The sequence below is a fragment of the Carcharhinus amblyrhynchos genome, chromosome 33, assembly GCF_965287045.1.
Source record: "Carcharhinus amblyrhynchos chromosome 33, sCarAmb.v2.hapA, whole genome shotgun sequence".
In the NCBI taxonomy this organism is placed as follows: domain Eukaryota; kingdom Metazoa; phylum Chordata; class Chondrichthyes; order Carcharhiniformes; family Carcharhinidae; genus Carcharhinus; species Carcharhinus amblyrhynchos.
Genome location: NC_137356.1, coordinates 3,812,847 through 3,837,040, shown reverse-complemented (window position 1 = coordinate 3,837,040; position 24,194 = coordinate 3,812,847). Strand labels below are relative to the sequence as shown.

The following is a 24,194-nucleotide window of genomic DNA, read 5'->3' as shown; positions in this document are numbered from 1 at the left end:
ATCCTTCTATTCCTTGATACCTTGAGCGTGCTCGAGGGTGAACAAGCTAGATGGATTCAGAATTGGATTGGCCTTGGAAGACCAAGGGTAGCGATAGAAGGGTGCTTTTCCTGAATGGAGGTCTGTAACTAATGGTGTTCCACAGGGATCAAGGCTGGATCTCTTTTATCTGTAAATATGTATAAGTGATTTGGAAGAAAATGTAACTGGTCTGATTAGCAAGTTTGCAGATGATACTAAGGATTGGCAAAGTTGCGGATAGTGATGAAGATGGTCAGAGAATACAGCAGGATATAGATAGACTGGAAAATAGGGCGGAGAAATTTAATCCGGACAAATGTGAAGTGATGCATTTTGATAGATCCAATTCAGGTGGAAGCTATAAAATAAATGGGAGAACCATTAGGAGCATAGACACACACACAGAGTACAGGTCTACAGATCCTTAAAAGTGGCAGCACAGGTGGAAAAGCTGGTGAAGAAAGCACATGGCACGCTTGTCTTCATCGGCCAGGGCATCGAGTATAAAAGTTGGCAAAATGTTGGTTAGGCCACATTTGGAATAGTGTATGCAATTCTGGTTGCCACACTACCAGAAGGATGTAAAGGCTTTGGAGGGAGTAGAGAAAAGGTTTACCAGGATGTTGCCTGGTATGGAGGGTATTTGCTACAAGGAGAGTGAATAAACTGGGACTGTTGTCCCTGGAAAGACAGGTTGAGGGGCGACCTGATAGAAGTTTATAAAATTATGAGGGGTATAGATAGGGTGAACTGCTGGAAGCTTTTTCCCAGGGCAAAAATGACAATTACAAGGAGGCACAATCCCACGGTAAATGGGGAAAGGTTCAGTGGAGATGTACATGGGAAGTTTTTTTACACAGAGGGTGGTGGGGGTCTGGAATGCACGCAAAGTGAGGTGGTTGAGGCAGATACATTAGCCACATTTATCTGGATAGACACGTGAACAGTAAAGGAATAGGGGGTTACAGGCAGTTGGTTGAGATAGGACAACGTGATCAGGTCAGGTTTGGTGGGCTGAAGGGCCTGATCCCGTACTGCACCATTCTTTGTTTATTCAACTTCCCTTATTCCCCTTCAATTACTTTCCGTAGCAGTGTGTTACCACATTCTCATCACTCTTTATGCAACTAAGTTTCTTCTGATTCCTTAATGGATTACTAGTGACCATCTTACAGAGGGCTGGGAGATATCTTCTCCATGTCTAAATCCCACCATAATTTGAAAGGCCAATTAGTTCACCCTTCAGTCTATTCTAGAGCAGTGATTCCCAAACCGGGGGAGGGGGAGAAGAGGAGAGAAGAGATCTGGGCTTTGTTGAGACTTTTCAGATGCTCTGCGAAATAGTAATGAGGAGCTGTGCTTGCTGCAAGTGAGTGGGAACAGAGTGCAGCTGCCATATGTGCAGTGCTGGTGGGTTGGCTTGTCTCACCTGAAAGGGGAGCAGAGTATACATGGATGGGCACAGCGAAAGGCAGGAAGATCATCAGGTGGGTCATGAACAGGCAAGTGACTGGATCCCCGAACTCTGGCATAGAGGATTGACTTACCCTCTGGAAACCTGGTGGATTTGAATCTTTGTTAGCTGTATAGCAGTGCCTCAGACCGCAACGGAACTGGATTAGAAACTTCAACATTAATGACACAATAGTTGACTTTCTGGTTAACCTTTAATAACTAAAGTACACTTTTACAATTTGTGGCACAGGAAAAAAAGCTGATACTTTGCTGCTTAAGATGCAGTTAAAACTGATTTAATAGTGTTCTCAGCACAGGACACTAATGACGTACAGTAGTACACAATGCTGTTCCTATATGCTGTGTCCCTATTCTTACACGTGGTGGAAAGGTCAACAAGGGATTTCCTACAGGTGGGGCTGGGGACAGAGAGACCTTGGGGCTAAATTATCCCCAGGTCACTGCATTGATGGGGCTTTGAGAATGGGTTATGACACTGACTTTGGTCACCTTGTGTCAGACACATTTGGCATGAGGAAGCACAGTTTAAACACAACTTCGGAAGACTTTTAACTCTTGGGTAAGATCTGTAAAGCTATAAGATTGAAACTTGCTGTCATGGATAACAAGTTCCATAATCGTTGTGCAAATTTGAACTCCATCTATTCGCATTGGTAATGAGCGCCCAACTCCATTTCCTTGGAAAACATCAACAAGTATCTCAAAACTTTATATACACAGCTATAGCCATTAAAAGAAGGAAATGTATGATCTGCAATCGACCTACAGTGTGGTGCGTGCCCCAGCATTCAGTACCTGGGCAGCAGGGATGGGAATCAGCTGTAAAACTGTACTGCCACCGTTTAGAGCTCACAAAGGAAGAATGGTGACCAATGCAACTTCCCGAGGACTGCCCAAGTCCCCAAGGACTGCATGGAGTGGTTGTGGTGAGTAACATAGATACATTTAAGAAGAAACTAGATTAGGATCATCATAGAATCCCCACAGTGCAGAAGGAGGCCATTTGGCCCATCAGAGTCTGCACCAATCACACAATCCCATCAGGCCCTATCCCTAAAATCCTATGCATTTCCCTAGCTAGTCCCACCAACGCTAAGGGGCAATTTAGTAGAGCCAATTCACTTAACAGGAGCAATTTAGCATGACCAATCCCTGTAACCTACACATCCTTGGATTCTGAGGGGCAATTTAGCACAGCCAATCCCTCAAACCCGCACATCTTTCAGACTGGGAGGAAACCGGAGCACCCAGAGGAAACTCAGGGAGAACAAATTCCACACGGACAGTGATCCAAACCAGGCATCGAACCCGGGTCCCTGGTGCAGTGAGGCAGCAGGGCTAACCACTGTGCTGCCTGGGATGGTGCCTTTGAAACACATGGGAACAAGGAATAGAAGAAATGCTGAGGAGAGAGGAGAAGGGATAGGAGGCAGCACATGTGGTGCGAGAACACCAGCATGAAGCAGTTGAGCCAATTGGCCTGTTTAATATTAATGTTTCCAATCACCCAACACAATATAAATAGGAGGCTGTAAAGAGAGGACTTTGTACCGGTGATAGTGGGAGGTTGAAATCTTTCCTGTGGGACTGTGGAAGGTCTATAATGCACGGTGAGTGAGTTCTTGTATGTTCACCATCTTTTGTCACAAGCTGTTTATTTACCAAGTGACAAACGTGCAACAAAATCTAAAACAACAAAAACCATCTCCACTGAGAGGAAAGTCATTAACCAGATTTAACGTAATTGACAAGAGAGCTCGTGGCAAGGTGAGGAGAGTTTCTTATCAATGTGGGGAGTTGTAATGATCGGGAAAATGCAGACTCAATACTGTTACTGGGAAATACTTGAAAAAGGTAAATGTGCAGCACTACAAAAACAGATCAGAGAGCTCTTCCAAAAAGCTAGACCATGCAGGATGGGCTGAATGGCCACCTTCTCTACAATTCTAGAATAATTTACCTTTGGTATCAGTACGATCGAGCATTAAGATTCTACCAGCGATGGGCAGGGACATACGTTATCTAACGTTCCGTTTTTTTTTACACAGAGTTCCTGAACTTACACAGGAAAATAACTCTTCATACCATTCCTAAACAGTAAGCGACTCAACTCAAGAGCAGGTCTTAATCCTGTAGATTTCTGTACCATCCATATGCGTCTTTTAAAATAAGAACAGAAAGTGCTGGAGAAACTCAGCAGGTCCAGCAGCGTCTGCAGGGAGAGGCTCAGAGTTAACGCTTTGAGTGGAACAGGATGACAAAAGAATTGCCGTGAACTGGAAACATTAACTCTGTTTCTCTCTCCACCGACACGGACAGACCTGCTGAGCTTTCTCCCAGCACTTTCCGTTTTAATTTCCGATCTCCGGCATCTGCAGTACTTTGCTTTTCCTTTCGGCTCCTGTTAATTTCGTCCACAATTCTGCAACTGACGTTCCCCAAAAATCTGGTGAGCACGTCTTGGAGCGGATTCTTTGATGTTCAGTGAAATGGTTGACTTCTTTGTGTTCAGGACCGGAACGATAGAAACTTTTGAGTGTTGTACACATTGTAACATCTTCTTAACACCAAATGCTGCTGGAATACTGGCCTGTCTCTCCAGCAGAGAGCTCACTACTGCAATAGTTTAGCACTGATTGGTAATTTTGTCGAATGATTCAAAACCAAGTGCCCAGTTTCGTTCTCGTAATTTCCAATATCTTTCCTGACATCAGTTTATTGAGTGTAATTAATCATTCTTCAACCAGTTTCTGTAAATAACTCTTTGCCCCAAACAACTCTCTCTTCCCCCTGTTACAGGTGAAAGTGTTTTCTGTTCTGTTGTTGCATGCGTCAGTACTGGTGTGTTTGTCATCCTCTTTCAGTCGAGTATCATTCACGACTTTATTACGATCGTCCCAAAGATTACACAATACCTCAATTAATCAAACATGGACCTAAAGGAAACCAAACAAAGGCAACTTTAGAATGTTATTTTGCTTCACCTGTCTCCTTCCTGCAGTAATGACTGCAGCTTCTGTGAACAGAAAGAGAAAGGCACCAAGACTGTGCGAACACCTCACTCTGCTGTGTGATCTGTAAAAATGGTGGCCAATATCTTGAGGGACTTCCTCATGGCTTTGCTATGTCCCTCCCCTCAATCTCTCCCAGCAATGTTACGCCCCAATTTACAACTGGAACCAACCCATGATAGGTGCCTCCTACTGTTCCATGAGCCAATATGTTGGGAGTCCAAAGCATTCAGTGGCACAGTGGTTAGCGCTGCTGCCTCTTGGCACCAGGGACCTGGGTTCAATTCCAGCCTTGGGTCAGTGTCTGTGCGGAGTCTGTACGTTCTCCCCATGTCTGCATGGGTTTCCTCCCACAGTCCAAAGATTAGGTTAGGTTGATTGGCTATGCTATACTCAGCAAATAGAAAATGCTGCAAATACTCAGCAGCATCGGTAAAGAGAGAAACAGAGTTAACGTTTCAGGTCTTTGACTTTTCCCTCAATAAGTGTGCAATTGGCCTGGAACGTTATCTTAGTCTCTCTCCATGGACGCTGCCTGATCTGCTGAGCATTTCCTGTTCATTTCCAATTCCCAGCCCCCTCTGTGTACTGCTTCTCCTTTGCATCATGCTAACAATGTCGGCTGAGGGAATGTGAAATTAACTTTATTACACTTTTTAAAGAATGCCACTTCCCTGTGCTGAGTTCCCAGGACATTCATGGAATTGCACAGTAAAGAGGCCCTTCAGCCCATCGACTCTGCACCAGCACGTGAGAAACACCTGAACTCCCATTTAATCCCATTTACCAGCACTTTACCAGATCCATAGCCCTGAATGTTACGATGTGCCAAGTACTCATCCAAACACCTTTTATAGGATGTGAGGCATCCCACCCCCACCATCCTCCCAGGCAGCGCATTCCAGACCCTCACCACCCTCTGGGTAAAAATGTTTTCCTCAAATCCCCCCTAAACTTGCCCCTCACCTTGAACCTATGTGCCCTTGTAACTGACCCTTCAGCTAAGGGGAAAGCTGCTCCCTATCCTCTCTGTCCATGTCCCTCATAATCTTGTACACCTCAATGAGGTCACCCCTCAGTTTTCTCTGCCCCAGTGAAAACAACCCAAGCCTATCCATTCAATCAGGTATAGGAATGGGAGGAGGCCATTCGGACCCTGAGCCAGTTCAATGAGATTATGACTGATATGTGACCTAATTCTGTATACTTGATATATCCCCTTACACTCAATTGATCACTGCAGCAACTCACTAAGGATCCACCAAAATCAGCTTCCAAAACTCGTGACCTCCATCGCCCAGGAGGACAATAGCAGCACGCGTCTGGAAACATTAGTTCCTCTCCAATTCACAAACATCCTGACTTGGAAATATATCGTCTTTCTATCACTGTCACTAGATCAGAATCCTGGAATGCCCTGCCTAATATCACCCACGTGGTCTGGCAACCAGTGGATCAAGGAGGGAGCTCAGCACCACCTACTCAAGGGTGATTAGGGATGGGAATAAATGCTGGCCGAGACAGTGAGGCTCACATCCCAGAAACAATCAAAATCAAGCAAACTTAGAGTGAAGTGTAGAATTGAACAGAAGGAATAAGAAGCTTACACATGTCCAATCTCTCATCACGGAATAAGACAGAGGATATAGGGCACAGAATCAGGCCATTCAGCCCAACTACAAAAGCTGTAGTTGTACTGAGCCCAGTCCATCACTCAAACCAGCCTCCTGTTCACTGACTCTGTCTACACTTCCCGCTGCCTCGGCAAAGCAGCCAGCATAACCAGGGCCCCACACACCCCGGACATTCTCTCTTCCACCTTCTTCCATCAGGAAAAAGATGCAAAAGACACGTACCGACCGACTCAAAAACAGCTTCCTCTCTGCTGCCATCAGACTTTTGAATGGACCTACCTTGCACTAAGCTGATCTTTCTCCACACCCTAGCTATGACTATAACACTACATCCTGCAGTCTCTCCTTTCCTTCTCTATGAATGGTATGCTTTGCACAAGAAACACTGTATATTAATACACGTGATAATAATAAGTCAAATCAATCACTCCATGTTAGTAAATATACAAAAATATATTTTTTTGCACACAGGCTATAATATATTAAACTTTTGTTACCATTTACTGGACAGCTGTACGAAGCCTCATGAGGGGTTCACAGCAGAAGGCAGGATTTTGGAGGTCTGAAAGGATTATCGTTGGATGGAACCCCCGTAAGCAGGAGATCTTTGTGAGCGTTCTGGAGACAGAAGTTTTTCAGATCCATGGAAGCCTGAGAAACCTGGAAAGGTCACATTAGAATGAAATAGATAAAATACTAACATGAAGGCTCCAGGGTGAGAGCTACAGAATGTGATGGCCACAGGGGTGTGAGCTACAGTACGTCGTGGAGGGGGTGGGGTAAGATGGGAATGGGTAATTAGAAACACAAACAGATCAGTCATGGTCTTACTGAACAGTGGAGCAGATTTGAGGGGCTGAATGGCCTACTTCTGCTCCCATTTTGTACATTCATATTTTAAAAGAACTACCACAGATGCAACAGATCAAGCAGCCGTACTAATTTATAACCCTATATACAATTACAACCGAAATTTACAGCCAAAATTACACCTCTGCGAGGTCCAACCTTGATAGTCCATCTCATCATCTCTGAATGTTCCAAGTGAAGGAAAACAGCTTTAGCTCATTAATTATCCCACCAAACAGCAGATCGAGGTTCCTCGTTTTAAGATAGGAAGAAAGCAGCCATCGTACACACAGCGTGGCCAATGCTGGAATGTGTTTGTTGGAAGTGACTGGCTCTTCCTCCCAGTCTCAGTGTAGACTGCACTCCCCCCCACCCCCCCACCGCCACCGCCACACCCAGCTCTGGTTTGCAAACTCCCTTAGGTGTCACAGGGTTCTCTCAGTTGAGACAAGATTTGCAGGGGGAGGGGAAAAGGTTAGCCTGAGTCCCTGCTTTTTGATCCCCACGTTGGGGGACATTTTATTACAAGAAACATAACCTCAGGGAGTGGGATTGTTTTGGTGTTGAATCCGAAACACAATCACACAAACAGTGATGGAAACACAAACTCTCCAACAAAAGAAGGTTGAGGATTGGGTGAAGGGGGTTTCAATTAAACTTTTCAGTATTGGGATTGCTGGATTTTTCTTGGCAAGAGGATTAAGGTTACAGATTCGAGGCCGGAAGGTAGAGTTAAGATACAGACCAGCCATGATTTCTAATTGAATAGTAAGGAGTCTCACAACACCAGGTTAAAGTCCAACAGGTTTATTTGAAATGACGAGCTTTCGCAGCACTGCCTCTTCATCAGATGAGTGAAGGTAGGTTCACAAACTCGGCATATATAGACAGAGACATAATTGCGAGATAATTACAGACTGGAATATGAAGAATAAATACGAGGCTTTACAGGGACAGACAGTGCGAGTGGAGAGAGGGCTAAGCACAGGTTAAAGAGGTGTGAATTGTCTCAAGGCAGACAATTAGTCAGATTTTGCAAGCCCAGGCTAAATGGTGGGAGTTACAATGTAGTGAATGAACCTGGTTGAGGCCGTTCTTGTGTGCAGAACTTGGCTATCAGTCTCTGTCGGCAATTCTGCGTTGTTGTGTGAGTTGAAGGCAGCCTTGGAGAATGCTTAGCCCAAAATCGGAGGCTGAATGTTCTTGACTGCTGAAGTGTTCCCCGACTGGATGGGAACTTAACTGAATGGCATGACAGACTCGAGGGGCTGAAAAGTTGCTTCCTCTTCCCATTGGTGGAGGTTATTGAGGTTATGTTGAAATGTGATGCCCCCCCCCCTTGGTTAAATAACCTGAGGACAGCTGCTATCTGCTCCCTTACATGAGAAATGGGGAGGGGGAGGAAGGACCCGGCCAATAGCTCAAGGTCTGTTCCCCAATATGGGCCGTCGGCAAGAGGAGAGGAAGGGGACAAACAAATAATAGGTGGGATTCTGCTTTATCCACCCTCCTTACCGGCTGTGCATGGTAAAGAATGACTGAGTCAGCACGGCTTTGTCAAGGGGAGATCATGTCTGACAATTCTGTTAGAGTTCTTTGAGGAGGTAACAAGGAAATTAGATAAAGAAGAACCAGTGGATGTGATTTATTTAGATTTCCAGAAAGCCTTTGAAAAGTGCTGTACAGAATTCTGTTAAATAAGTTGAGTGCCCATGGTGTTAAGGGTAAGATCCTGGCATGGATAGAGGATTGGCTGACTGGCAAAAGGCAGAGAGAGTGGGGATGAAGGGGTCTTTTTCAGGATGGCAGCCGGTGACTAGTAGTGTGCCTCAGGGGTCAGTGCTGGGACAACAACGTTTCACACCATACATTAATGACTTGGAGGAAGGAACTGAAGGCACTGTTGCTAAGTTTGCAGATGATGCAAAGATATGTAGAGGGACAGGTAGTATTGAGGAAGCAGAGGAGCTGCAGAAGGACTTGTACAGGTTTGGAGAGTGGGCAAAGAAGGGGTAGCTGGAATACAATGCAGAAAGGTGTGAGGTTATGCACTTTGGAAGGAAGACATAGACTATTTTCTAAATGGGAAAATGCTTAGGAAATCAGAAACACAAAGGGATTTGGGAATCAGTGTTCAAGATTCTCTTAAGATTAACATGCAGGTTCAGTCGGCAGTTAGGAAGGCAAATGCAATGTTAGCATTCATGTTGAGAGGGCTAGAATACAAGAGCAGGGATATACTTCTGAGGTGTGTAAGGCTCTGGTCAGACCCCGTTTAGAGTACTGTGAACAGTTTTGGGCCCCATATCTAAGGAAGGATGTGCTGGCCTTGGAAAGGGTCCAGAAGAAGTTCACAGGAATGATCCCTGGCATGAAGAGCTTGTCGTACGAGGAACGGTTGAGGACTCTGCATCTGCACTGACTTTAGAAGGATGAGGCGAGATCTTATTGAAACTTACAGGATACTGCGAGGCCTGGATAGAGTGGACATGGAGAGGGCGTATCCACGAGTAGGAAAAACTAGAAGCAGAGGGCACAACCTCAGGCTAAAGGGACGATCCTTTAAAATAGAGATGAGGAGAAATTTCTTCAGCCAGAAAGTGGTGAATCTGTGGAACTCTTTGCCGCAGAAGGCTGTGGAGGCCGGGTCATTGAGTGTCTTTAAGACAGAGATAGATACGTTCCTTATTGATAAGGGGATATGGAGAAAAGGCAGAACAATGGGGATGAGAAAAATATCAACCATGATTGAATGGCTGAGCAGACTCGATGGGCCGAGTGGCCTAATTCTGCTCATATGTCTTATGGTCTTATGAAAAATAGTCAACGTTATGTGGAGTTTACAAAATATTGGAGGGGCAAGGATCTAAAGTCAAGAGATGTCAGTGAGGAGTCAGCACAGTTCACTCACTGTTTTAATTCCTGGACTGAACCCAAACGATGATGAACTGCGCGCCTTACTTTATGCTTCACACATGACCATGAGCGGACAGGCAGACACTGAGCATCTTTGTTTCCGAGTTCAATCAGCAGCAAGCCCTGATGGCAGCACATTCACAGAACTGTTACAGCACAAAAGGAGGCCATTTGGTCCATTATGTCTCTGCTGGCTCACTTGAAGGAGTAATTCGCCCAACGCAACTCCCTTGTTTTTCCCCTACAGCCTCACAAATATCCCCCATCAGATAATGATCCAATGCTATAGAACCATAAAACCCCTATAGTGCAGATGGAGGCCTTTCAACCCATCGTGCCTGCACCGACAACAGTCCCACCCGGGCCCTCTCCCCATCACCCCACGGATTTATCCTAATCCCCCTGACACGAAGGGGCAATTGAGCCTGGCCAATCCACCGAACCCATACACCCTTGGACTGTGGGAGGAAACCAGAGCACCTGGAGGAAACCCACGCAGACACAGGGAGAACGTGCAAACTCCACACAGACATTCCATTTTGAAAGGCTCACATGACCCTGCCTCCACCACACGCCCAGGGAGTGCATTCTGGATTCTAACCACTTGCTGTGTGAAAGTGTTTCTCCTCACGTCCCTATTACTACTCTTTCTCAATTACCTTAACTCTGTGCCCTCTTGTTTTCAATCCTTCCGCCAATGGGAACTGTCTCTTCCTCTCTAATATGTCCGCATCCCTCATTTAAATCTCCTCTCAACTTTCTCTTTAAGAACCTTTCCAATCTACCGAGGTAACTTAAGTTTCTCATCTCTGGAACCAGTCTCGTGAATCTTTTCTGTACTCTTTCAAGTACCTTTACATCATAGTGGCACAGTGGTTAGCACTGCTTCCTCACAATGCCAGGGGCCCGGGTTTGATTCCCAGCTTGGGACACTGACTGTGTGGAGTTTGCACGTTCTCCCCATGTCTGCGTGGGTTTCCACCAGGTGCTCCAATTTCCTCCCACAGTCCGAAAGACATGCTGATTAGGTGCATCGGCCACGCTAAATTCTCCCTCAGTGTACCCGAACAGGCGCCAGAGTGTGGTGACAAGAGGATTTTTACAGTAACTTAATTGCAGTGTTAATGTAAGACGACTTGCGACACTAATCAACAAACTTCAAACATCCTCCCTGTAGTGTGATGTCCAGAACTGGATGCAATGCTTCAGTTGAGGCAAAACCAGTGTTTTACAACACCAGGTTAAAGTCTGATAGGTTTTTTTGGAATCACAAGCTTTCGGAGCACTGTTCCTTCATCACCTGATGAAGGAGCAATGCTCCAAAAGCTTGTGATTCCAAATAAACCTGTTGGACTTTAACCTGGTGTTGTGAGACTTCTTACTGTGCCCATGTCAGTCCAACGCCAACATCTCCACATCATTAACACAATCTCCTTCCTTTTGTATTCAATGCCCTATAAATAAAGTGCTGTATACCTTATTAACCACTCCCTCAACTTGCCCTGCCACCTCCAATGATTTCTGCACACAGACACCCTTTAAAACGGTACCCTTTGTTTAATATTGTTTCTCTGCATTCTTCCTATCAAAACAAATAACTGTATTAACTTTCATCTGCCAATTCTCTGCCCATTACACCGACATGTCTGTGTCTTGGTTTACATTATCCCCATGGTTCACTCACTTCCACGTTTCGTGTCGTCTGCAGATTGTGAAATTGTGAGCTGTGCAGCAAAATCCAAGAGCAGGGTTTCTCACACCAATTTCTGGGAAACTCCTCTCTGAACTATTCCTCCCTCCCTCCCCCCTCCTCCTCCTCCCCCCCCCTACCCCTCTCCTCCCTGAACTATTCCTCCCTCCCTCCCCCTCCACCCCCCTCCCCTCCCCCCTCACCAACCCTCCCCCTCCACCCCCCCTCCCCTCCCCCCTCCCCCCTCCCCCCTCCCACCCGGATCTTATAAACAACCACTCAGTTTCCTGTCATTCAGCCAATTCCATATCCATGTTGGTACTGTTCCTTTTATTCCATGATCTATAACTTTGCTCTCAATTCTGTTGCTTAAGCTTACTACCCCCTAAAGCAGGTCCCTGCTTCTCACCTTGAGTCTTTCCAGGCTGGCCTCCAGCCTCAGTTGCTCCACCACTTTCTGCATCAGCGGGACACCGTTGCTGTTCGACATGTTTCAATGCAGCAAAGATCTTCCCACCCCAAAGAAAAGTTAACCAAGTTAGCAAGTCCACACCCAGATGGCCAATACGTCCTTTCCCATGGTTAGGGTCCAATAGATTTCAGATACAGTAAAATATGATCATTCTGTTCACTGGCACTATTATTTGGATAACATTGGAATAGTTTAGGTTAGAGGGTCATTAGATTGATTCCACTGGTCGGCACAACATCGAGGGCCGAAGGGCCTGTACTGTGCTGTAATGTTCTATGTTTAGTGTTTTATTAAAATCAGCGTGATCCCATTTCTTTAAGTGCCAACAAAAGTCATCATTTAATATAAGAACATAAGAAATAGGAGCAGGAGTAGGCCATCTAGCCCTTCGAGCCTGCCCCGCCATTCAATAAGATCATGGCTGATCTGTCGCTGCTCAGTTCCACTTTCCCGCCCTCTCCCCAAAACCCTTAACATAAGAACATAAGAAATAGGAGCAGGAGTAGGCCATCTAGCCCTTCGAGCCTGCCCCGCCATTCAATAAGATCATGGCTGATCTGTCGCTGCTCAGTTCCACTTTCCCGCCCTCTCCCCATAACCCTTAATCCCCTCTCCTATCAAAAACCCATCAACCCGCGTCTTAAAAATATTTAGCGAGGCAGCCTCCACCACTTCAACGGGCAGAGAATTCCAGAGATTCACCACCCTTTGAGTGAAGAAGTTCCTCCTCAACTCCGTTCTAAACCGCCCCCCTTTTATCTTGAGGCTGTGCCCCCTAGTCCTATTGTCTTTTTTGAGCGGGAAGAGTCTCTCCACCTCTATCCTATCCATCCCATTCATCATCTTATACGTCTCAATGAGATCTCCCCTCATTCTTCTAAACTCTAACGAGTACAAGCCTAGTTTATTCAGCCTCTCCTCATAGCTCAACCCCCTCAACTCCGGCATCAGCCTAGTAAACCTCCTCTGCACTCCCTCCAAGGCCAAAATATCCTTGCGTAAGTACAGCGCCCAAAACTGCACACAGTACTCCAGCTGCGGCCTCACCAATGCCCTATACAGCCGCAGCAAGACCTCCCTACTTTTATATTCAATCCCCCTCGCGATGAAGGCCAGCATCCCATTCGCCTTCCTGACCACCTGCTGCACCTGCAAGCTGGGTTTTTGCAACTCATGCACAAGGACCCCAAGGTCCCTCTGCACCGTCGCCTGCTGCAGTTTTTCGCCACGTAAGTAGTAATCCTTCCTACCATTATTCCTACCAAAGTGGACCACCTCGCACTTGCCAACATTAAATTCCATTTGCCATTTCCTGGCCCATTCGCCCAGCCTATCTAGATCCTTCTGTAGACTCTCCACACCCTCCGCACAATTTGCCTTTCCTCCAATCTTGGGGTCATCAGAAAATTTCGACACCCTACACTCGGTTCCCTCCTCCAGACCATCTATATAAATGGTAAATAGCTGAGGCCCCAGCACCGACCCCTGGGGCACTCCACTAGTCACCATTCGCCAATCCGAATAGCACCCATTGACCCCCACTCTCTGCCTCCTATTTGACAACCAATCCTCTATCCACGCTAACACCCTACCCCCAACTCCATGTCCCCTGACCTTCTGCAATAACCTCCTGTGAGGTACCTTGTCAAACGCCTTCTGAAAATCCAGAATGACCACATCCACCGGCTCTCCTCTATCCACCGCCCTAGACACATCCTCATAGAACTCCAGTAAATTTGTCAGACACGACTTCCCTTTAAGGAAACCGTGCTGCGTCTGCTCTATCAAGCAATTCCTCTCAAGATGCCTCGCTATTCTCAAATCCAATCCAACAATCAAAAACTCACCAAAACCCCAAGGACCATAATCTGCTCTCCCCGAACTCTAAAGATGTGCAGGTTAGGTGGATTGGCTATGCTAAATTACCCCTTAGTGTCAGAGGATTAGCAGGGTAAATACGTGGTGTCACAGGGATAGAGCCTGTGTGAGATTGTCATCAGTGCAATCTTGATGGACTGAATGGCTTGCTCTTGCACTGCAGGATTCTATGTTTTGAGAGAGAAAGAGAGAGAGAGCTGAGATGGGGTGATTTAACCTGAGGGTCACCATACCTTAGGCGAGGGGTAGGGTGGAGAAGGTGGGGCCTTCGTGTATAACCTCAGCCGGTACAGGAATTGAACCGACGCTTTTGGCATCGCTCCACATCACTAACCAATCCTCTGGTTAACTAACGTCTCTTCAATCTAACAACAGCATAGTGCTGAAGGATTGGCACACTGTCAGAGGTGCTAACTCTCAACGGAGACTTTTAAAACCACTTCCTCCATGTACCCATTCAAGAGGATGTTAAAACATCCCATAGTGGCAATATTTTAAAGAGCAGGGGAGTACTTCCCAGTGTCCTGGCTAATATTTATCCCTCAATCAACATTATTGAAACAGATTATTTGGTGATTATCTCACTGCTGTTTGTGGAAATTTGCCAATTGCCATGTTTCCTATATCACAAATGCTTCCTGGTTTGGGTCACTGTCTGTGTGGAGCCTGCACATTCTCCCCTGTGTCTGCGTGGGTTTCCTCCTACAATCCAAAAGACGCGCTGGTTAGGGGCATTGGCCGAGGTAAATTCTCCCGCAGTGCATCCAAACAGACACCAGAGTGTGGCTACTAAAGTAAAGTTTACTTATTAGGCACAAGTAAGGCTTACATTAACACTGCAATGACGTTACTGTGAAATTCCCCTAGCCGCCACAGTCCGGCACCTGTTTGGCTCAATGCACCCTTACTAGAGGATTTTCACAGTAATGTCATTGCATATTAATGTAAGCCTACTTATGACACTAATAAATAACTTCAGGTGCATTGGCTATGCTAAATTCTTCCTCAGTGTACCCAGACAGGTGCCGGAGTGTGTCAATGGGGAAATTTTCACAGTAACCTCATTGCCATGTTAATGTAAGCCTACTTACGACACCAATGAATAAATTTTAACTTTAGATGCATTTGCTGTTCTAAATTCTCCTTCAGTGTACCGGAACAGGCGATGGGGGGGATTTTCACAGTAAGTTCATTGTCGCGTTAATGTAAGTCTTACTTCTGACACTAATAAATAAGCTTTAAAACTTTGAAAAAAAATGTGGTGGAGGCATCAAGCATACCAGATTACACATTTCCTTAAAACTGAAACTCTGACCTTCGCTGCCCACGACCAATAAGCATTCTGTTCCTGAAATATCGTCTTTTTTCTGACATTAAAATTAAATAAAGTTTAAACTTGACCTTCAAGATTATTTATTCTCCTTTATCAGACTTTTCTTCCCTCCCCCAGCACACGCACACACACACACAGAAGGTGCTAATTCCTTATTAGGTGATGGATGATCTGATGCTGCAGCCTCTCAATGGAAACTCCGCGCTACTCTGTGGTCGGCCCAAAGCTCCGCTTCGCCGCTGTGGGGAATGAAGCAGGACATTGTGAGCTATTTAAATGGTTACCTAATCGATGGCGGTCTGTGGGAGGTGGTTAGTATTTGCGGGGTATTTCGCCCCCCACCACCCCGGGTTTAACCCTCTCCCTCTCGCAGGCTGCCGCCGCTGCTTCCAACTGGGCCGCGTTGCCATGGTGAGGCCACTTCCGGTCTGCGGCGGGACTTCCGGGTCGGAGGTCAGAGGGAGGCAAGATGCTGCTTCAGAGGCTGAGGGTGAGAGACTGGGGGAGTAAAGGGGAATGGGGGGGCAGTAAAGGGGGAAGACAGTGGGGCAATCGGGGCAAAAGGAGGAGGGGGAACAGACTTGCATCAAATGCAAACGTTACAAGAAGTAAAGTTTATTTATTAGTGTCACAAGTAGGCTTACATTAACACTGCAATGAAATTGCTGTGAAAATCCCCTAGTTGCCACACTCTGGCGCCTGCTCGGGTCAATGCACCCCAACCCGTACATCTTTAGACTGTGGGGGGAAACCGGAACACCCAGAGGAAACCCACACAGACATGGGCAGAATGTGCGGACTCCATACAGGCAGTGACCCAAGCCAGGAATCGAACCCAGGTCCCTGGCGCTGTGAGGCAGCAGTGCCAGTGTGCTGAGAGTGTGCAGGGTTACGGGGAGAAGGCGGGAGGATGGCACTATGTGAGTGGCTGATTCGAAGAGACACAATGGGTCAAATGGCCTTCTGTGTTGTAACAATTCTGCGATTCTGCAAAACCGGAGTTATCAAAGTCTCTTGACGCTTGTCTGTCTAGTCTGCTGCCTCCCTGTGGTGTCTGGAGTCTGAGTTTGCCTCATGGTTTCCAATAATCATTCTCCCTCTCTCCTCTGCTCCCCTCCCTGCAACAATCACCACAACAGCTAGTGCAATGTATTAGAATATAAAATAGATACAGAACCAAGTGAGAATACAGGCTGTGAGGAGGCTGCATAGAGACATAGCCAGGTTAAGTGTTTGTAAGTTTATTTTATTTATTAGTCACAAGTAGGCTTACATTAACACTGCAATGAAGTTACTATGAAAATCCCCTAGTCGCCATACTCCGGCATCTGTTTGAGTACACTGAGGGAGAATTTAGCACGGCCAATCCACGTAACCAACAGGTCTTTTGGACTATGGGAGAAAACCAGAGCACCTGGAGGAAACCCACGCAGTCATGGGGAGAATGTGTTGACTCCATATACAGTGACCTGAGGCCGGAATCGAATCCGGATCCCTAGTGCTTTGAGGCATCTGTGCTAACCACTGTGCCAACGTGCCATCCTAGTGACCAGGCAATAGGGTTCCAAATGGAGTGTCGGGTTTTTACTTTCGTCTTAACAATGGAAAAGCAGAATGTTTTTCGAAAGTTGAGAATCTAGTAAATGTTGATCTTCAGGGACTGGGTGTACTTGTACAGAGAACACAAAGTTAGCACGTAGGTGCAGCAAGCAATTAGGAAGGCGAATGGCATGCTGATCTTTACTGCAAGGGCAATGGAGTACAGGAAAAAAAATTTACTACAACTATACAGGGTTTTACTGGGACCACATCTGTGTGCAGTTTTGGTCTCCATGTTTAATAAAAGTTAGACTCACACTGGAGGCAGATTCATTAGATTAAAGTAAAGTTTATTTATTAGTCACAAGTAAGGCTTACATTAACAATGTAAGCAATGAAGTTACTGTGAAATTCCCCGAGTCGCCACACTCTGGTGCCTGTTGGGGTTGGTGTATCTAACCAGCACGCCCTTCAGGATATGGCAGAAAACTGGAGCACCCGGAGGAAATCCACACAGACACGGGGAGAATGTGCAAACTCCACACAGACAGTGATGCAAGCTGGTAATCGAACTCAGGTTTCTGGCGCTGTGAGGCAGCTGTGCTAACTACTGTGCTACCGTGCCATGGTGGGTTGCTGGATTGGGAGGGTTGTCCTATTGGTAAATTGGATCGATATTCTCTGGCGTTTAGAAGAACGAGAGATTATCTCACTGAAACATACACATTTCTGACAGAGTAGATATTTCCCCATGGCTGCAGTTCACAGATTAAACAGTGCCTGCTGCAGCACTGATCTAGAAACCAGAAAGATCACGGTTTAAGTTTGAACTAGAGCAGAGGGCGGGATGTCACAATTGGAGCCCCGAATGATTATCCAGTGAGACCAACATGACTGTGGGGGAAAGGGACAGATGGATAACTCTGCCAAAGAGCAGGCACAGATACAGTGGGCTGAATGGCCTCCTTCTGTGCTGAAAGGTTGGATGATTGAGTGATCTTAGTGGCAATATTGATGCTTTTGGGGTCAGGTAATAAAGTAAACTTCTCAGGTATGGTCTAGTGACTCTTATAATCGTAACTTGGGGTGAGAAGAAGGAATAGGCACTGAGGGGAAAGTGCAGGGGTTTGAATCAGTAAGTGCTTGGTGTGTAACACCTTGTTAAATGTATTGTAATATTTATCACCATTTCTTTATATCTATTTATTATTTAGACGCTAGTCCAGCATTCCGGACAGCTGATAACAGGATGCAGGAAGATTCACCAGACGTCAAGCTGTAGCCACCCACTAATTCCCATCGTCATCGAGCAGACAGTGAGTCATAAAATCCCTACAGTGCAGGAGGAGTCCATTCGGCCCATCGAGTCTACACTGACCACAAACCCACCCAGGCCCGATTTCCCCATATCCACATGCATTTACCCTGGTTAGTCCCCTGACACGAAAGGGTCAATTTAGCACGGCCAATGTACCAAACCCACACATCTTTGGACTGTGGGAGGAAACCAGAGCCCCTGGAGGAAACCCATGCAGACACGGGGAGAACATGTAGTGGACACCCCTGTCCACTACAGAAAAACTCCCCCCCATAGTCTCCTGTGTTGGAATCATCCTGGGCTTCCCTCGTTTCGATCGAACGGAATGTCCAACTTGTGTACTTTCTGAGTTTTTAATCCTTCTCTTGCCTTCACAGGGCCGCGGAGAGAGAGCTTACGATATCTATTCCAGATTGTTAAGGGAAAGAATTATTTGTGTCATGGGGCCTGTAAGTAGAGCTATTTTTTTTAATGCTCCAGTGTTTTTTTTTCCTCCCACGAATGCCTTGCTTGAGTTGAATAATTCCATCTTCATCTCAGATAGATGACACTGTCGCCAGTCTGGTGATCGCACAGCTCCTGTTCCTGCAGTCAGAGAGTAACAAGAAGCCAATCCACATGTACATTAACAGCCCAGGTGAGCTTGCTCCCCCTGTCTCTGTGTAGGTCCTTTAGAAGATTCCTGGGGACAGTTTCACGAGGACCTCACTCCCGTCACTACCTGCCCTTCTTTTATGTTCACAACTACCCATCACCAGCCAGGGAGAAGCGGAGCCAGTGGTTCTAACCGCGTTTCACGAGGTCTATGATAGATCAGTGTCTTCTGAGGTTGGATGAGTTTTTATTTTGCGTGTTTCTGTGCTGTAAGTCCCTATTCGCAGGTTCTGCTCCCCACGCTTCAATACAACATACAGGATTCCCAGAGCCAGGTTTGGCATCAGCTGTGACTGAGTGAGCACTGGCACATTTGTATCAGCAGGTTTAAATTTCACTGCAGAGACCTTGAACACCAAATCCAGGCTGGACGAACGTGGGTCTGTCGGAGGTCCCGCATTTTTGGACGTGACACACTGTCTGCTCTCTCTGGGTGTCAAAGATCCCCTGGTGCAATTTCAGAGAAAAGCACAGTTATCCCCTAGGCCAATATTTTCATCCTTCAACCAAAACACGGTGGCACAGTGTTCAGCACTGCTGCTTCACAGCACCAGGGACCCGGGTTTGATTCCCGGCTTAGGTCACTGCACATTCTTCCCGTGTCTGCATGGGTTTCCTCCGGGTGCTCCGGTTTCCTCCCACAGACTGAAAGATGTGCAGGTTAGGTGGTTTGGCCATAGTAAATTGCCCCTTAGTGTCGGGAGAATCATAGACTCCTACAGTGCAGAAAGACGCCATTTGGGCCATCAAGTCTGCACTGACCACAATCCCACCCACCCCTATCCCTGTAACTCCATACATGGACCCTAGCTAGACCCCCTGACACTAAGGGACAATTTTAGCATGGCCTCAATCAGTAGGGTGGGGTTACAGGGATAAGGCCTGGGTGGGATAGTTGTTGGTGCAAGCTGGATGGATCAAATGGCCTCCTTCTGCACTGTCAGGATTTGAGGATTAACATTGCTGAAAAGGACTATCAGTTCATTATCACAATGCAGTTCGTGGGGGCTTGCTGTGTGCTAATTTCCTACACTGTAACAGTCACTACAAGGCAGGAATGTTTCATTGTTTGCAAAGCACTTTGGGCCATTCTGAAATCGATGTCATTTTTTCTCCTTATCGTCAGGTGTTGTCACTCCTGCGTTATTGAGGAAGGGGGAGAATCATAGAATCCCACAGTGCAGAAGGAGGCCATTCGACCCATCAAGTCTGCATTGATTGCAATCCCACCCAGGCCCCATCCCCATAACCCTAGGCATTTACCCTGCTAGTCCCCTGACACTAAGGAGCAATTTAGCGTGGCCAATCTACCTAACCTGCACATCTTCTGGACTGTGGGAGGAAACCAGAGCCCCCAGAGGAAACCCATGTAGACACAGGGAGAACGTGCAGACTCTGCACAGACAGTGATCCAAGCCAGGAATCGAACCCTGGTCCCTGGCGCTGTGAGGCAGCAGTGCTAACCTCTGCCACCATGGGAGGTGAGGGGTTGGGGGGGTTAAAGTGAGCCAATGAATAACACCAGGCGGATGCGGAGTAGAACAGAAAGGGAAAGGCTCCATTCCTTGGAGAGAGAAAGAAACTATCTTGATGCCGATATACTGGGAATGGTGGGGAAAGCAGAGATGTTGAATAGGTCTGAGCAGAATGGACACCAGGCTGTACCAGCCCCCACCCCCCTCATCCTCGGTGTCACTCCCTCTGGGGTACTGCCCCCACCCCACTCGATTGTTGTGTGATTGCTGTTCAGTGATGGTGTTTGTCTCTCGTCTCCCCTGTGTAGGTGGCGTGGTGACTGCTGGCCTGGCTATTTATGATACCATGCAGTACATCCTGAACCCCATCTCCACATGGTGTGTCGGGCAGGCTGCCAGCATGGGCTCCCTGCTCCTGGCTGCAGGCTGCCCGGGCATGAGGCATTCCCTGCCTAACGCACGCATCATGATTCACCAGCCCTCCGGAGGGGCCTCTGTAAGTACCGGGTTCTGTTCCCCAGCTCTGTGTTGTTTGATCTATTCCTATTACACCCATTTCTTTAGAAGTATGATCCTTCGATGAAAGGAACAAGTTGTTTTGGTTTAATGTCTCTAGAAGATGCCAGTTCCATCTGTCCTTATGCCTAGGAGCAAGGTTCAAACCCTCTGTGTTCAGATTCAGTGATAAGTGATGTCAACAGGGGAAGGCCAATTGACTCTTCCATCCTGTTCCATCTTTGAATGAGATCTTGGCTGATCTGCATCTTAACTGCTTTGTTTCCATTTATGTTAATACCCTTAACCATCCAAAACAGATTGGTGTCAGCTTTGATATTTTCAGTTGACCCCAGCCTCAGTGGTGAGAGAGAGAGTTCTAGGTTTCTGTGGATCTTTTACTCCAGATTTATCCAGGACAAATGCACATTGCGGTGGCACAGTGATTAGCAGTGCTGCCTCACAGTGCCAGGGACCCGGGTTCATTTCCAGCCTTGCGTATCTGTGTGAAGTTTGCACATTCTCCCTGTGTCTACGTGGGTTTCTTCCAGGTGCTCCCTTTCCTCCCACAGTCCAAAAGATGTACAGGTTAGGTAGACTGGCCATGCTAAATTGCTCCTTAATGTCCCAAGATGTGTAGGCTAGGGGATTTAACAGGGTAAATATGTGGAGTCATAGAATTCTAAAATGCAGGAGGAGGTAATTTGGTTCATTGAGTCTGCACCAACCACAATCCCACCCATCCCCATAACTCCATGTATTTACCCGAGCTAGTCACCCTGACATTAAGGGGCAATTTAGCACAGCCAATCCACCTAACCCGCACATCTTTCAAACCGTGGGAGGAAACCGGAGCAGCAGGAGGAGACCCATGCTGACACAGGGAGAACGTGCAAACTCCACACAAACAGTGACTCAAGCTGGGAATCGAACCCTTGTCCCTGGCACTGAGACAGCAATGCTAAGCACAGTGCCACCCGAGGGTTATGGAGTTAGGGCTCTGTGGGAGAGCTGGTGCAGACTCAATGGGTGAAAGGCGGCCTCTTGCACTGTAGGGATTCTCTGGCTGAATTAATGGCTGGAAATTGTGGCACGCTCCCGTTACACAGGAAGTGTGGAGAGAGAGGAGAGAAGTTTTGAGAATTGAATGCCGAGGGAGCACTAACTTTCAGGAATGAATCTGATGGCTGGTTTTGCTGCCTCCTTCACAGGGTCAGGCGACTGACATCGCTATACAGGCTGAGGAGATTCTCAAAATCAAAAGGCAGATCAATAACATTTATGCCAAGCACACGAAGCAGATTCTGTCGGTGATTGGTAAGTGCTTGATTTAATTTCAATTAGTTTGTATTACAAGAACAATCTGCGGCACTCCAGTGATGATGTTCCATAAGACATAGGAGCAGAATTAGGCCACTCGGCCCATCGAGTCTGCTCCACCATTCAATCATGGCTGATATTTTTCTCATCCCCATTCTCCTGCCTTTTCCCCATAATCCCTGATCCCCTTATTAATCAAGACCCTATCTATCTCTGTCTGAAAGACACTCAATGACCCGGCCTCCACAGCCTTCTGCAGCAAAGAGTTCCACAGATTCACCACTCTCTGGCTGAAGAAATTTCTCCTCATCTCTGTTTTAAAGGATCGTCCCTTTAGTCTGAGGTTGTGCCCTCTGGTTCTAGTTTTTCCTACTAGTGGAATCATCCTGTCCATGCTCACTCTATCCAGGCTTCACAGTATTCTGTAAGTTTCTGTAAGCATAGACACGGGTCAAGGGAGGTGTAGGAAAAATGCTTTGTTAAGATGGCGGCATGGGCTCGTTGGGCCGAAGGGCCTGTTTCCCGTGCTGTGTTGTTCTTTGTTCTTTGTTTTGTTTTTTCGATAAGATCCCCCCCCCCCCCCCCCACCCTTTTAAACTCCCAATGAGTACAGACCCAGAGTCCTCAACCTCCTACGACAAGCTCTTCACTCCAGGGATCATTCTTGTGAACCTCCTCTGGATCCTTTCCAAGACCAAGTCCAGATGGTGTTAAGTTTGATGGGGAACTTGCAGGTGGTGGTGAGCCCATGTGTCTGCTGCCCTTGTCCTTCTGGGTGGTAGAGGTTATGGGTTTGTAAACTGGTTTCGAAGGCAAGTTGCTACAGTGTATGGTACAGTAAGGGAAAGAGAGTGAATTAGAAGTCTTCTAAAAGGTTGTCAAGCATCAAACTGCCCAAGATAGCCACTGCTACTGATACAGTTTATTTGGCATCTTTTGTAATTGCTGGCACAGTGATGGTAAACAGTGTGTACAATATGTCTGACTGAGCAGATTGTGTGTGTGTTTGGGAACTGTGCATGACTGAATGCTGCAAGTCACCAGGTCACTGGTACAATCCCATCACCACTGTGGTGTTTTTACAGAAGGAGCAATGGAGCGGGATCGGTACATGAGCCCAGTGGAAGCACAAGAATTCGGAATCATTGACAAGGTCCTCGTTCATCCCCCGCAGGACGGGGAGGACGAACCACAACTCGTTCATAAAGACAACAACGCAAAGTCGTCAGGTTCCCCTGAACCCTGAACTGTACGGGGCCAACTGACTGAACATTAGTTCAATCTCTCCTTCTAGCCTCTAGTTCCAGAGTCATCTATTTACCCAATAAAATATTTGTATAAAACCTTTGTAACAAATTTGTTGAATCTTGCGCTGTTTTCCTTTGGGTTAAGGTATTAAACAGAAGTTCAGTTGGCTCTCTCAGGCGCCTGTTTCCATAGCTGGAATCTGAGTGGTTTTTTTAGTGTCTTAGACAACATTCATCCCTCAAACAACATCCACAAAAACAGGTTCTCTGATTGTTGTTACATTGCTGTTTGTGGGATCTTGCTGTGTACAAATTGGCTGCCACATTTCCTACACTACAGTGACCGTACTTTGAACAAGTACTTCACTGGATGTAAGCTGCTTTCAGGCACTATATAAATATAAGACTTCCTTTTGATTATGCTTTGTATCTTTTCAGAATGTCCTGTTCTACTGTCTACTGAGCACAAGGAATCCCGACAGTGCAGAAGAAGCCATTCGGCCCACTGAGTCTGCGCCGACTCTGTTTGATTAGCTTACCCAGGCCCTCTTTACCCCACTCTATCCCCATAACCCCACACATTTCCCATGCTTAATCTCACAGCGCCAGGGACCCGAGTTCAACTCCTGGCCTTGGGTCACTGACTGTGTGGAGTTTGCACATTCTCCCCGTATCTGTGTGGGTTTCCTCCCACACTCCAAAGATGTACAAATTAGCTGGATTGGCCATAATAAATTGCCTGTTAGTGTTGGTAAAGCTTTAGAGTCAATGTTTATTTATTTATTCGTGTCACAAGTAGGCTTATATTAACACCGCAATGAAGGTACTGTGAAAATCCCCTAGTCACCACATTCCAGTGCCTGTTT

The 24,194-nt window shown here is 46.7% G+C and overlaps 2 protein-coding genes across 2 annotated transcripts; one reads left to right on the top strand and one right to left on the bottom strand.

Annotated features, from left to right (window-relative positions):
• Positions 1–1,669: 1,669 nt before the first annotated feature.
• Positions 1,670–12,172, bottom strand: LOC145361046 (guanine nucleotide-binding protein G(I)/G(S)/G(O) subunit gamma-5-like). Its single transcript, XM_080216601.1, has 3 exons — positions 12,007–12,172; positions 6,640–6,802; positions 1,670–4,433 (listed from the first exon to the last, which is right to left on the bottom strand). The coding sequence occupies exons 1-2, from the start codon at positions 12,085–12,087 to the stop codon at positions 6,677–6,679; spliced, it is 207 nt and encodes a 68-aa protein (XP_080072727.1). The 5' UTR covers positions 12,088–12,172; the 3' UTR covers positions 1,670–4,433; positions 6,640–6,676.
• A 3,463-nt stretch (positions 12,173–15,635) lies between these two features.
• clpp (caseinolytic mitochondrial matrix peptidase proteolytic subunit) lies at positions 15,636–23,437 on the top strand. The gene is made up of 7 exons (XM_080216532.1): positions 15,636–15,770; positions 18,034–18,135; positions 18,515–18,586; positions 18,678–18,774; positions 20,575–20,762; positions 21,973–22,078; positions 23,167–23,437. Exons 1-7 carry the CDS (start codon positions 15,750–15,752, stop codon positions 23,325–23,327), a joined length of 747 nt encoding a protein of 248 aa, XP_080072658.1. The 5' UTR covers positions 15,636–15,749; the 3' UTR covers positions 23,328–23,437.
• The last annotated feature ends 757 nt before the right edge of the window (positions 23,438–24,194 follow it).

Excerpts from the sequence above, each read along its gene's own strand:
- clpp (XM_080216532.1), top strand. The coding sequence starts at position 15,750 with ATGCTGCTTCAGAGGCTGAGG. Across the intron at positions 15,771-18,033 it reads TGCTGCTTCAGAGGCTGAGG|ACGCTAGTCCAGCATTCCGG; the intron begins GTGAGAGACTGG and ends TTTATTATTTAG. Across the intron at positions 18,136-18,514 it reads CCATCGTCATCGAGCAGACA|GGCCGCGGAGAGAGAGCTTA; the intron begins GTGAGTCATAAA and ends TTGCCTTCACAG.
- LOC145361046 (XM_080216601.1), bottom strand. The coding sequence starts at position 12,087 with ATGTCGAACAGCAACGGTGTCCCGCTGATGCAGAAAGTGGTGGAGCAA. Across the intron at positions 6,803-12,006 it reads CCAGCCTGGAAAGACTCAAG|GTTTCTCAGGCTTCCATGGA; the intron begins GTGAGAAGCAGG and ends TGACCTTTCCAG.